The 13,698-nt window shown below is 41.1% G+C and overlaps 1 protein-coding gene across 3 annotated transcripts in view; it reads left to right on the top strand.

Moving 5' to 3' along the window:
- MTUS1 (microtubule associated scaffold protein 1) overlaps positions 1-13,698 on the top strand; it is a 129,308-nt gene that overhangs the window by 25,724 nt on the left and 89,886 nt on the right. For all 3 annotated transcript variants that reach the window (XM_031440245.2, XM_031440244.2, XM_031440241.2), the window contains exon 2: positions 8,049-10,284. In XM_031440245.2, the coding sequence (XP_031296105.1) occupies positions 8,203-10,284 (2,082 nt within the window). In that variant the 5' untranslated portion in view covers positions 8,049-8,202. The remainder of the gene's footprint in view (positions 1-8,048; positions 10,285-13,698) is intronic.

Raw genomic sequence — 13,698 nt, 5'->3', positions numbered from 1 at the left:
ACGGTATTTCATCATTTCTAAGATACATGCTTTCACTTTTTAATGTTTCTGATATGATGACATGTTTTACAAGAAGGCCTCTTAGCTTTGACATATACTTAACAGCAGAATTTGATATTTGACCTTGATGGTCCATAGGCATCCTTCAAAGTGGCCAGAGTTAGCAGGAAAATGTTGAAGGATGAATACTGGCTTAAGCGAGCCGGGTCTAGTAGCCAAGCAGGACAAATAGGATGGATGGAGCAGCAGCTGAAAAAGTCACTAGTTTTGGGTTCAGGAACAGCTCAAGTTTGTTTCTTAGTGGAGCCCTGTCTGTAGTCTCATGGGCTTCTCTAAAGGCCCAACCCAAGAAGAGCTAAGCCGTTGAGGGTTTTAAAAGGAACTAAGATAGCCAGCCTCATTTGGTAAGACTTTCTTAATGGAAGAAGAAAACAACATAGATAGTCAAGGTTCAAAATAATATTTTTCCATAATTCCTTCATTTTTATCATAGCTCAGAGTTTAAGTTAAGTAGTGGCAAAATGGTTATAGAAGAGAGCAGCCCACTCTGTCCTCAGAGGCGGTCATGTGTCTTTTCTCTTCACTGTTTATTTAGTTCCATGTTTTAAATCGAAATATGACTACGTGAATACTTCTGTGATCCAAGTGGCGTATTATGATGTTTCTTTATTGAACAACTATTTTTTTCTGTTTACTTAAAAAAAATATCTGGCAGAAACAGCTCACATCCTTCAAAAGCACTCTCGGATTTCTCTCAGTTCAGGTTTTCAGTTGGCTGAGACTTTCCAGCATTGACTAGTTCTGTGTTTTCCCCAGAGTCGTCCTTGTCGGACCTCCTGCTTCCTGCTGCTGTGAGGGGCTCAGCCTCACCCAGGCATCCCCGGGGATTCCTTCCTCTTGGAGCCTCCGTCTCCGAGATGATACTCCTCCTTGGTTTCATTCCTCATGTTGGTGGCTTTCCTCCTCTTGTAGATGCCCAGGAAAGCAAGTAGGAGCAGCAAGTTGGAGGCTTTCCGTGCCTAAGAACGCCTTTATCTGCACTCATGTTCGATTCATGGTTTGGCAGGATTGGAATTTGAGTTTGAAATACTTTTCTTGCAGAGATTTGCTTCATTGTCTTCTAGCTTTGAGTATTAATAAAGCCTGTCGTCCTAATGGCTGGTCTTTTGTAAGTCCTTTTTTTTTCTTTCTTTGCCTCTGTTTTTTTTTTTTTTTTTAGCATAGTTGTTAAAAGATGGGCCTCAAACCAGACATCCTAGCATTTCTGCCTTCTAGCTACGCAACTGGCAGAGTATTTCACTCAATGTGCCTCAGTTTCCTCATGTGTAAAATGAGGATAATAGTACTTTGTACCTCTGAACGGCCGTTTGTGGGTTATATGAGAAGTCATGGAAAGCTCTCAGCACAGCTCTTTGTGCATGTTGGGTGCTATTCGTCACTGTAATCTAGCTATATTCTAAACCTCGCAGTGACATACAAGGGTCAAATCTTATTCATTTGTTGTGTAGAACAATCGGTGCACCGCTTCAGTCTAGAGACTTGTCTGTCAGCTCTAGGAAGGTTTCGTATTATTTCTTCGACTGTTTTTTACCAGAAATTTTTTTCTGATAACTGTATAAGTTGAATGCTGGGTCACCTGGATGAATCCTTAATTAAAAAAGAAAATTCTTCTTTTTCACTTCTTCTTTGTATATGTGTGTCTTTTGCTTTAAATTACTGAGCTAGTTTCTTAAACTTTAATCTTCTAAAAAAATTTAATTATGGCCTTCACACTACTTTCTGAACATTCTTATTTTTTGCTTGTATTTTTAAAAATTGCACGTTTTTGCATGAATATGAAATTTCTTTCAGGCTATTATAGATTTTCTAATTTTTCTTTTGTCTGCATTTCCTCGATTTCCTCTGAGAATTTTTTTTTCTTATTTGTTTTCCTTTTCTGTTTTATGTCAGAGAATGTCCCCAAATATTGGGTTGATGCTTGGCTTCCTGTTTAAGGCTGAGCATCTGAAAAGCTAAGGAAAGCTCTGTGTTGGGGGCAGGATCTACCAGCCAGTGGGCAGCAGGGCTATGTGAGACCCCTACTGTCAGGGCCTATAGGTCTTGGCTCTGGACTTCATTTAGTTTCTGCAAAGAGCAGTCCTCTCATGATTTGCCTGGGGCCTATAAGCCTGGTGATTATCAGCTTATCATGAGGCCAAGCACAGGGAGTCCCACCACCCAGTATGTAGAATTCCACTAAATTTCCCTGTTTGCACCCCCAAGCCTCGCCCTCAGCCTTCTTGTGGTGGCCTGGTAGCTCTAAATTTGGAGCGTCTCACCAATTTCTTCTGAGATTTTATAGCTGTTTCCTGAGTCTGGGGGTAGTTGTCTAAATGTGCAGGGTGTTGGTAGGTACCTGGAGGGAGGAGGTGTTCAGTGGGTACTTACAGGGAATTACAGGCGGTCTCCCTGTCTCAAGGCCCCCCTCTCTCCGCCTTCTGCTGTTTGCGTGTCTAATACCTGGGTCATTCTGGGGTTCTGCTGCCCGCCCCGCCTGGCACCGTGTGCTGTGTTCTCCGCAACCTTGTTTGACCTCCCTGTACTCTAATGAGTCGTTTCTGCCTTCAGATACTGAGGTTTGTGATTAAAGTGTCACGTAGTATTGATGTTCTGGTTTGTTTCTTGTTCTTATTTTTTTCCTATGCAAGTGAACAAATATTTTAAAAAATTGATGATAGTGATCTCAAGTGAGGAGAAGAGTAAGCATGCTGTACTGAAGTTGTAAGTCTTTATGTGCAAGGGTGACCTTTGTGTTTTAGGGAGACTAAGGAGAGGTGTTCCTGTCCATTTTTAGTTCCAGAATGAAACATTCTTGGCAGGGCTGTTCTGTTCATTGGCATTTTTGTCACAACTCTCTGTGTCACTTCTGTGTGACAGTGCGTGTCCATTGCTTTCCCTAAACTAGCATCATCCATAGGGTTAAATTTGGCATTTGAATCTTTCATAGCTGTGTGTGAGTTTCAAATAAAAAGACTTTATTGAAACTTTGAGCCTAAGTAGGAGTCTATTCTTTTGATTTCTGTTGTTAAATTTATACCCATTGAAATTCTAAACTGAGATGCTAAAACCATTCTTGCAAATACAATAAATCTTATTTATTTTATTTTTTCTTTTATTGAGTTATGGTTTACATGCAGCATTGTATAATTTCAAGATGTACAAGCATAGTGAGAGTAAATCCCAGCAGCTTTCATATGTTACATGCTGCAGCATTAATTATGTTTATCATGCTGTACATTACATCCCTAGTACTACTTTATCTTATAACTGAAAGTTTGTACCTTTTGACCACCTTCATCCAGTCATCCAACCTCCTTCCTCCCCACGCCCACCCTCGTGTCTACGTGACCACACATCTGATCTCTTTTCTATGAATGTGTTTGTTTTTGAAGTATAATTGACCTACAACGCTATGTTAGTTCCTGATACACAACATAGCAATTCAGTTTTTCTGTACATTTCAAGATGATCACCACAGTACATCTAGCTACCATGCAGACACAATCTTCTTTCTTTAACTTTAAAAATTTTTTTATTGAAGTGTAGTTGATTTACCATGTTAGTTTCAGGTATACAGTTAAGCAGTTCAGTTATACGTAAGTATTTTTTCTTTTGAGATTCTCTTCCACTATACATTATTACAGGAAACTGAATACAGTTCCCTGTGCCATACAGTAGGTCTTTGTTATTTATCTGTTTTATATATAGTAATGCAAACACAATAAATCTTAAAGACTCAGGTCATCTACTGATTTTTCTAGACTCCATGGAAAATCAGGACCTCCACGACTGGCTTAGACCAGTCAGCATTTACTCCTGAGCTAGGATGGCATCTTTCCCTAAGTTACACGGGACAAGGTGGACACCTGTACAAACTCAGGTTTCTGCTAGCAGGGAAGAAGAGTGGGATGAGTAATCAGTAAGCACCTACTAGTGGCTGCTATAAGATTAATAGTTATAGACATTTGGAGGCACAGGAGCCCAGGAAAGACTACAGCAGTAGGAAGAGACCCAGTGAAGGGATGGAACTAGTATGTGGCCTTTGGGATGGGTGGGATTGATACATTTTCCCTTTTCTTCAGAATCTAATCAAGGTTGGTGGTTACTTGTGTACTGGGTGTACTTGCATGTGGTACTCTGTGAGCACTGAATTACTCATCAGTTGCTAAGTTTCTGATCTTGTCCTTAAAATTGGACTGATACTGATAAGATCTGTTTTTGCTAATAGAATGTACTTCCGGTTTTATGGTTTCCACAGCTATGCAAAATCTGAACTTATTGACAGAGATTCACTAAGTGGACACCCAGTGTCAACTATTCTTAAAATGCCTCTAAAGTCACAATTAATTAGGCTTTTTATTTTGCTCAAAAGTAAACTAATGCTAGCACGATTTATACTAAAGGATAACTTTATCATATGATAATTTATTTCAGAATCAATAGGGAGGATTGTGGAAACCAGGAGTGCCAGGCACAGGTGGCTTTGTGTCAGATGTGCAGCCCAGGCCTGTCTTCTTCAGGCTGCAGACCTGTGCAGCCCTCCTTCCATGGAAACAGCCACTCACCCAAGGGTGCAGCTGCCTTGAGCTGGAGTTTCTTACTCAGGTCAAAAGAAGCTATAGTCTTAGGCTTAAAGCCTCTTGCCCAGTCTGTGTTATGTAAAACCAACATCCCAGCTGAAAAAGGGAGCTGGATTACAGGATAGAGGCCACAAACTACCAATGCGATCAACCCGCTGACCGATGCTTTGAACCTCAGTGCCGTCCTCCTTAGCCATGGCAGAAGCCCCAGTTGCCCACTGTGTGTTTTGCTCCTGCACACTTTACCCTTTGTTTATTCCACATGGTTTGTTGCCTAGGGTAACATATTTCCAGTTTTGAGAGGGCCCAGTAAATAATACCTCCTTTTCCAGACTGCTGTTCAGAGTGGCTAAGCTGGTGGTTAAAGTACAGACGTTCTCCTGCAGTAGTTTGTGAAAAGCCATGGCCCATAGACCCATGTGCTTCCTTGGGTGGCCACAGGCACTGCAGCCTTTCCTGGGGACTCTTTTGGGTCTCCCCGGATCCAGCAACTGAAGGTAAATGCCTGGCTACCAGGGGCTGTGGCTCCAGGACTCTGTCCAGAGTGTGGCCAACACGTGGTCAGGATTGCCTGTTGACTCTTGGGCATTATTCTTGCCTTTCTCCTCTATCTGGTTATCAGTCATTTGAGAAATAAGACACAGAGTAAGGTGGATAGATTATTATAGATGAATTATAATTGCCAACTCTATAATTATAGAATTTCATCTATAATGATAGATGGGTTATAGAGGAAAGTGAGTTTGACGGACAGAACTGCATTTGAGAGACACCTACCCACCGGTTACTACAGTGTAGAAGCAGGGTGGGCCTCACCCCCGCCCCCCTCCCCCTCTCCACCCCTCTCTGCTGCAGGGACAGTGTCTGTTCCTTCGGGGGAATAGAGTAGAGCTCGTGTTCTCTGAGGACAGCGGGGCTGGGACTAGTCTGAAGCGCGTGAGGCCGGAAATCCTTCAGTGATCAAGATAAATAATATTTAATGCACTATTTTTAAAAATCAGAAATGTTTAAAAAAATCCACATTGAACAAAATATGAAACATTCACAATAAAGACAGGGTCAGTATTACTGACTTTCCCCTTGCCTCAGGCCCCAGTGGGCTCCACGGGGCACTGTTGCTGAGTCTGTCTTAAATTTAGGGCCCGGGGCGAATGCCACCCTCGCTTCACCTTAGTCCTTGCCCACCTAGTCCTTCCTAAATATTCAGAATCCTCTTAAATCACTTTCTTGCTTCTGGATGGAATGAGTAAAAGGACAGAAAATGGCAGAAATATTACACTAACTGAACTCTCTCCACATGGAAGGAGTAAACTTGAGTGGGATTTAGAAGCAACATTCTCCATGACCATAAACAAATTTCCAGTTACTTTCTATAGAGGTGGTATTAGCTGTCTGAGAGGAAAGTGCAAGAGCTTAAATTAATAAGGGTTCAAAAGTGAGGAAAGTCTGTTCCCAGTTGAGTAACAAATTATGAAGCTGGGCGTGAGAATAACTGGCTCTGACAGTCCGGTTACTGGATTGACCTGGTTGGCTAGATGGGCAGCGCTTTCTCTGTGCTCTGCTGCATCCTTGCCACTCCAAGGATGGACCATGGGCCAAAAGCCTCCGCATCACCAGGGAGACGGATAGAAATGCTGAAATCTTAAGGCTCTCCCCTGACCTACTGAACCAATCTGCATTTTTTTTTTTTTTTCAGAAGAGGCCCAGTTGAAAGTTCAGCTTTGTTGTGGAACTTCCATAGCCTTCATTTTGAAATTCATTAAACGAATTCTAGATTTTTTTTTTCCTATTTAAATGGCTTCACTGGAGATTGTTATGTTCTTAGGAAACCAACAACTAGGTATGCTTGTACTTGGTTCCTGGGTGCGGGATGTCCTCTACTAAACTCAGTGCTTCAGGAGGTTGATTTTGTGAAAAGTATCTAATTTGTCAGCAGCAGCTAATTAAAGAATTTAACCCCGAATTGTGAAAGTAAGTAGTTATGATGACACTTAGTGGTAAAACTATTTAGTTACCTTGGATGGTTTTAATAGGAGGTAGAGATTTATGAATATATCAACATATATCAATAACACATGCTGATGATTTTTGTTCAACTGCTCTGATTTTGACTTTAGAACTAAATTTGTAGTTTAAATATTGTGGATATGTCTTCTTTTTGTTAAAGCACTCCAATTTAACTATAAAAGCATAATAAAATTTTAGTTATTTGCAAAAATCCTTGGATTTGAAAGCTTTCATGGGTTGTTTTCAATGATTTTTCTTGAAGTGTGCAGTTGAGTAGTTTCAGTATATTTAGAGCATTATGCAGCAATCACCATAATCTTCAGAGCATTTTCATTACCCTCAAAACAAACACATTCCAGTTAGCAGTCATTCCTCATTCCCTTCCCTCCAGCCCCTTCTCAGCCCCAGAGAGCCACTCACCTCCTTTCTGTCTCTGTTGATTGACATATTCTGGACATTTAATGTAAATAGTATCACATAATATGTAGTCTTTTTGTGACTGGCTTTTTACTTATATATTTTTTACTTTTGCTTATAATATTCTTGTATCTATAATATTTTTAAGTTGTAACATTGTATCCATCTTGTAGCATGTATCAATACTCAATTCCTTTGTCTTGCTGAAAAATATATTCTGTGGTATGGGTATACAACATTTTTCTATTTACCAGTTAATGGACATTGGGGTTGCTTCTATTTTTGGACTTTTATGAATAATGCTTCTAGTAAGAATCACGTACATTTGTGTACATGTTTTTGTTTAGATGTATGTTTTCATTTCTCTTGAGTAGATACCTGAGAGTAGAATTGCTGTGTCATATAGTAACTCTTTTTAACTTTTTTAGGAACTTCCAACAGAGTAGCACTTTAAGAATCAACACCTTTGAAATGAAGTATGTTTGAGATAGTGGGTGGAAACAGGAAAAGAAAATGCTAGTGCCCTAAATCTTCATTGATCTTTAGCTCATTTGCTGTGCCTGCCCTCCATGTGTCTGGTACTCACTCACGGATACAATAGGGGACCCTTCTGAAGAAGAAAAGGGCATTATTTCTAATTATGCTGGGACAGCAGGCATAAACTGGGGCTGTCCTAGGCAAATTAGGACCAATGATCTCTCTGTCAGCTAAAAAGAAGGGAAGGCTTCTGGCAGATTTAGCTTCCTTCCCTCTTCTGGCAAGTAAGGGAGGAGGCATCTCAGATGGGAGGGGGCAGTTTTAGCAGTGTCTCTGTCTTCCATTCTGCCCATTCCGTCAAATGAAAAAGTATGTTTAAAAAGAGGATGATTCTTTAGCTAATGTCTTAATTACCCATATCCATAGTTGTAGGTTCTAAATGTACCAATAAAGCGGTTGAAGTTGATTAAGTGATGACTTGTTAATTTTTCTAGTATTTACTTGAGCAAAACATTTTATTTCTTCCAGGGAACAACAAATCATTTCAATTTCAAAGCCTCTTAGACTGAGGAACTTTCAACTGTACTAAAAAATTTAGGAGATGGACAAATTTTCCCTCCCTCTCATTTGAAAGGATTCAGAGAAGAAATAAAATGGCAGAGGTTTAAAGTTAATATTCAGGATGAATGATGATAATTCAGATGACAAGACAGAAGATGATCTGCAGTCCTTATTTATCAGTGAAAAAGATGGAAACACACATGCATATAACCAAAAATCACCACCTACACAAAACTCTTCAACCACTAATGTGAGTTGGAATTCTGCCAAGCCAGATGACATGGTGGTTGATTATGAAACCAACTCTGCTGTGGACGTTGGTGAAAATATTTCTTTAAACCCTCAGTGTGTTGAAGTACTTGATCACCAAAAGTCTTCAAGTGATCTCATTAGAAAGGAGGTGTTCGACATGCATAAGGATTCCACATGTCAGTCTTTTGCGCATGTTGTAAATACAGAGGAACCCAAGTATTTGCATAACAATGGTCATTCCCTAGAATCATTTCAGGACCAGGATGTTGAGACATCTCTACCTTTTGTGTGGAAACCTACTGATGATGATTTGAACTATACAGACAGCCCTACTGCCTTGGAGCTAAACCAAACATTTGACATGAAGGTGGATAACGTTAACTGTACCTTTATAACGCATCACACCGTCGGAGAGTGTCAGTCTTTGCAGACCACTGTAAGCCTGCAACCAACTGGCGTGAGAGGTGGAAGGATGTCTTTATCTTGCTCCGTTCTTACATCTTCCCTTGAGAGAGAAATGAGTGATGACAGAGACAGCTTTGAAAACCCTCAAGCTGCAGCATCAGAGCCCCAAGACACAACCAACGCAGCATTTTCGGATGTGCTGATGCAAACTGATGCTGTTGTTCCAGATATTGGAAATCAGTGTCACTGTTCTTCGGGAAAGGTCACCATTGAGTACCCAGATGGGGCACAGCAAAGACTGGTCAGAGAAAAGGACGTACAAGCTCTGACACCAGTTTCTGATGGCATGGATGTTCCCAATGGGTCTGTATTACAAGAGTTCTTTTGTTCATCTAGAGATGAACCAAATAGTGAGACACATTCACAGAGCTCATGTGGGCAAAAGGAAATGGGCCAAAATCTAAGAGAAACAGTGTCCATTTGTCTTACAGATGATGAATGCCCTTTACTGGTGCCAGCTTTTGATAACAGTAAAACCCAAGTGCTGAACCCTGAACATCAAGTCACTGTGGCTAAAGACACATCAATTGCCAACAATGAAAAGGATTTGGGAACCCAAAATCGTACCATAGAATTGATAGTGAATAGCCCGCCAGGACAAAGGATGGCTTCATCACTTGACCTGACTTGGGATGCAGATGACATGATCTTTAGTACAAACAACGTAGCTTGCATGTCCACGCCAATCCTGGAGCCCACAAATGCCACCTTTTCTATTTCACCTATTGAAGCGACGGAGAAATGTAGTAAAGCGCAGAAGAGTCATCGAGAGCTTAGAAATTTATCGAACTTGAAGGGGGCACCTATGAACATGTCTAAACCCAATCTAGGAAAATCAACAACCAAAATGAATACCCCTCTAGGTAGCAGAGTTAGAAAAAGTGAAATTATAAGTTACCCAAGACCAAACTTCAAGAATGTCAAAGCAAAAGTGATCTCCAGACCAGTGTTGCCGTCCAAGGACCCTGCTCTGTCGAAGGCTGCACCCAGACCTCAGTTAACCAGCGCCTCACCACCCCTGGCAGCGGCCTCCACAAGACAGTTGACAACTTTGAACAAAACACCAACATCTGAGTTGAATGCCGACACAAAAGCAGAAATCCTAATTAACAAAACACATAAGCAGCACTTTAATAAACTCGTCACGAGCCAGGCTGTGCATGTTACAACTCATTCTAAAAATGCTTCACACAAGGTTCCAAGAACAACGTCTGCCATGAAATCGAATCAGGAGGATGTTGACAAAGCGAGTTCGTCTAATTCGGCATGTGAGACTGGGTCCGTGGCTGAGTTTTTTCAGAAGATCCAAGGTGAACTCCCTGCTAAAATGGAAAACACGGAATGTTTGGAAATGACCTGTCCTTCCAACATTGAGAGAATTAGCCCTGAAAAGAAGGGTGAAAAACAAAATGAGACACTGGCGGGCAAACAAGAGCTAAAAAAGGAGATTATGAATGAGACCTTTGACTACAGTTCTCTGTTTTTGGTAAGTGAAATTGTTGCCTGCTTCAGGGAGTGGTGGTGGAAATGGAGAGACGTATTAGCAATTGGTGATCCAATAATAGTAATATTGCTGAACTTGCTGTGTAGATCTGCCTTCAGGTAGTGATATGTTATTCAGTAGTTCTTTGTCTTGTCAGCCAGTACATTTTAGAATGTTCATTGGTTACAATATAGGAAACCTGCATATTGGAAAAAAAAAACCCTTTGTACTGAGTAGCAATGTTGCTTTTACTAGTAAGCTAAAAGAACAAGTTAATATTTTAGTGTAATTAGTTATTTGAAGTTAAATACCTTATTATGTTTTATTTCTGTGGGAGAAAACCCTGTTGTTTATGAACTCGAATGTGTTGAACCACATTTAAAAAATTGCTAGGGAGTGCTGGTAAACAGTATTAACCTAAAAATAACTCCTAGTGTCTCGTTGAGGAAGCTGCTGGGAGATGTGGAGCCCTCTCCTGTGAACAGGAGCGTTCTGGGTTCTGCCTCTGATCGGCTAGTGTGACCTTGGGCAAGTGACTTTTTGAGACCTAGACGTGAAAGATTGGACTAGCGGATGTGTAAGTTCTCTCGGAGCCCTGACGTACTGATTTCCTGGTACTAAAATAAACAAAACTCATTCTCTTCATGTATATACAAAAAGCAGCATGTTCTCTACAGCATCTGTCAGATATTGGGGGATTCCATTTCAGCAAGAATTCACGTGCAGTTCAAAGATTGTTTTTCTTGAAACACGCATACATTTTTGACAACACCGTGAGTTTTAGAAACATGTGGCAGGTTACTCCTGGGCTCCGTGTGTTCGTCCCCAGCCCTGTTTTGGGCAGTGGAGACTTACATGCATTTTCAGCCTCTCATAGGCTCTCCTGGGGCTTCTGTCCTCTGGGCCAAGAGTGGAGGTAGGCGCCTGGGTCGGAAGGCAGGTGTGAGTGTTCTGTGCGGAGGGCTCAGGTCTGAGAGGAAGGAAATCCGGAGTTTGGTGACGTGTTACAGGGCTCTTTTAGGTGCTTTCAGGCTGCATAGGGAATTGTTAGGTCCTTTAAGGAGATAGTTCTTGAGCTAGATCAGTTTCAAGACGCTTTGACTTTTGTAATAAATCTCCTTTTTAGGAAGAATGGTACCCCACAGGGATATCTGAACTACTGAGGCTGCCCTTTATTTCAAAACTCAGATTTTTATTTTTAAGTTCTTTCGAAGTCAAACTTAGGAAGTTCTTTTCATATAATTTTTAATTAGATATTTTGCTAAATTAAATTATAACCTCTGGTAATTCTAAGCAACATTCTTAGTTGGGTGTTTATAGATAATTATCCATGAAAACAATACATTTATTTCTCCTTGACTTATGGGAGACTTTTATTGTGTATTGATCTCCAACTGCCAGAAAAACTAGCATGAAGTTTCTTTAAGAGTTGTCTTGAATATAAAGTGGTTATGTAATTCTGAAATTATAAGCTTTTCTGATGTATACATTGAATAAGTCTTAGCTTTCTATTTTCCATGCACAGAATGAAGGCCTGTTTTTCAAAGGCTCATGATGTGATATTGAAGTGAAGTGACAGAATTATGTTGAAATGGAACCCAGTACATCTTGGAGAGGAAGCACTTTTTAAAAAAGATTTTTTAAAGGAAGTGAGATGATCCTTTTTTTTTTTTTCATTTTATTATTTTTTTGGAGGAGGGGGCAATTAGGTTTATTTATTTTAACGGAGATGCTGGGGATCGAACCCAGGACCTCATGCATGCTATGCATGTACTTTACCACTGAGCTGCACCCACCCCTCCGAGAGGAAGCACTTTTCATCTTAGGACCCTTGCAGTTAGGATTTCCACATTCTCAGCACTGACACTTTTATTTATTGATTGGTATTTAAAACTCATCTTTTCCCATGATGATGTTTTCTGTGCAGTCCCCTCTAATCTCACCATTCACCTCTTCCACATCTCCCTGTGTCATGGGCGAGGGGCAGGGCAAACCATCACAAGCCACAGGGTTTGTGCTTATTGTGGAGGGTGGTGTGAGTGAGCGTTTGCTGCATGTTTCGCGCAGACCCCTGGGTTTCTTGGTCACTTCGGCAGTACCTGACGCCTCTGAATGTGCCCTGGGTCTGGGATGAGACGCCGCTGCAGGACTGTGTTTGCAGCGTGCTCTGTTCGTCTTGACCTGCATTAGGCCTTGAGTTGATTGAATCCTTAGGTTGTCCACCACCTCACAGCAGGTTGGTCAGGGTTTATCTGAAACTGCAGGAAGGGTCTCCTGTGGGAGAAGGAATAATTCGATTTTAATTTGATGCAGGTTGAGTGTAGCTGCCCATTACAGAGGTTTGTACTGGTGATAGTGTGTTAGGTGAAGGGGATGGTCAATTCTATAAAAGGAAATTGATTTTTTTTTTTTTTTTTTTTTGCTGCCTGCTCTGGGCCAAACACTTTGCTCAGCTGTCTTCTGTTTATTATGTCATTTAATTTTCCCAGAAATGTTCGAGTGTTTTATACATTGTCATTGTATTTTAAAACTTCACAGAGGTTACTTAAAACACACAGCTAGTAGGCTGTAAAGTTGAGATTCAGACTCAGGTTCCCTGACTTGAATCCTGGCCCTTTCTGCTCCTTAGGCTTCAGAGTTTCAAAATTTTGTGGAATGTTGGCTCTGAAAGGCAGAGCAAGTCTGATTTGTTGAAGATTCACTTTGTAAGTTGGTTAAAAGCTTAGTTTACTTCTTAAAAGATTTTCTCTGGGAGATTACTTTGGCCAGTTTTATGGTGGAAAAAAAAAACCTAAACTGTGTTAGTTTGTGTACAGTCACCTGCCTTTCTTGGCCAATTTTGCGTTGTTTTCAGTGTTCTCTTAGGATATTGCCCTATGTAAGTTTTTAAATCATCTCATGTATGAATGCAACTGTTCGGCATGGGGCTTTATGTATCTCTGCTGGAAGTTACCCACTTATGACTTACTGAGCTGAGAAATGAGGGTGCTCGTGGGGAGCGTGTAGCATAGAGGTTAAGAGCCGGGCTGTTGGAGTTTGATGTGGTTTCACATTGTAGCTCCATCCATTCACTGGCAGAGTGACCTCAGACAAGTTACTTAGTCTCCAGCAGGGTCAGTTTGTCTTTATGTAACAGGAGAATACAAATTATAGCTTACCATGTTGAAATTTGTTCTTTGAGAAAGGCTCAGGCTCTCATTTGCTACATCTAGAGTGGGAACATTTATTGGGTGCCTACTGTGTGCTCTGTGTGATGGTGATTGTTGGGATAGACAGACCCAGCCCCTGGCCACACCCAGTGCCTAGTGCGGGGGGTCATGTTAGAAGGTCAGCAAAAGGGGCCTGTTGAACACCAGGTTAGAGCATGTGTAGACTGCTCTGCCCCAATCAGAGTAGGGCGGTGCCCATGGGGAGCCT

This window comes from Camelus dromedarius, chromosome 22, assembly GCF_036321535.1.
Source record: "Camelus dromedarius isolate mCamDro1 chromosome 22, mCamDro1.pat, whole genome shotgun sequence".
Lineage (NCBI taxonomy): Eukaryota > Metazoa > Chordata > Mammalia > Artiodactyla > Camelidae > Camelus > Camelus dromedarius.
The sequence above is the reverse complement of the archived record's forward strand: the minus strand, read 5'-3'. Positions and strand labels throughout refer to the sequence as shown.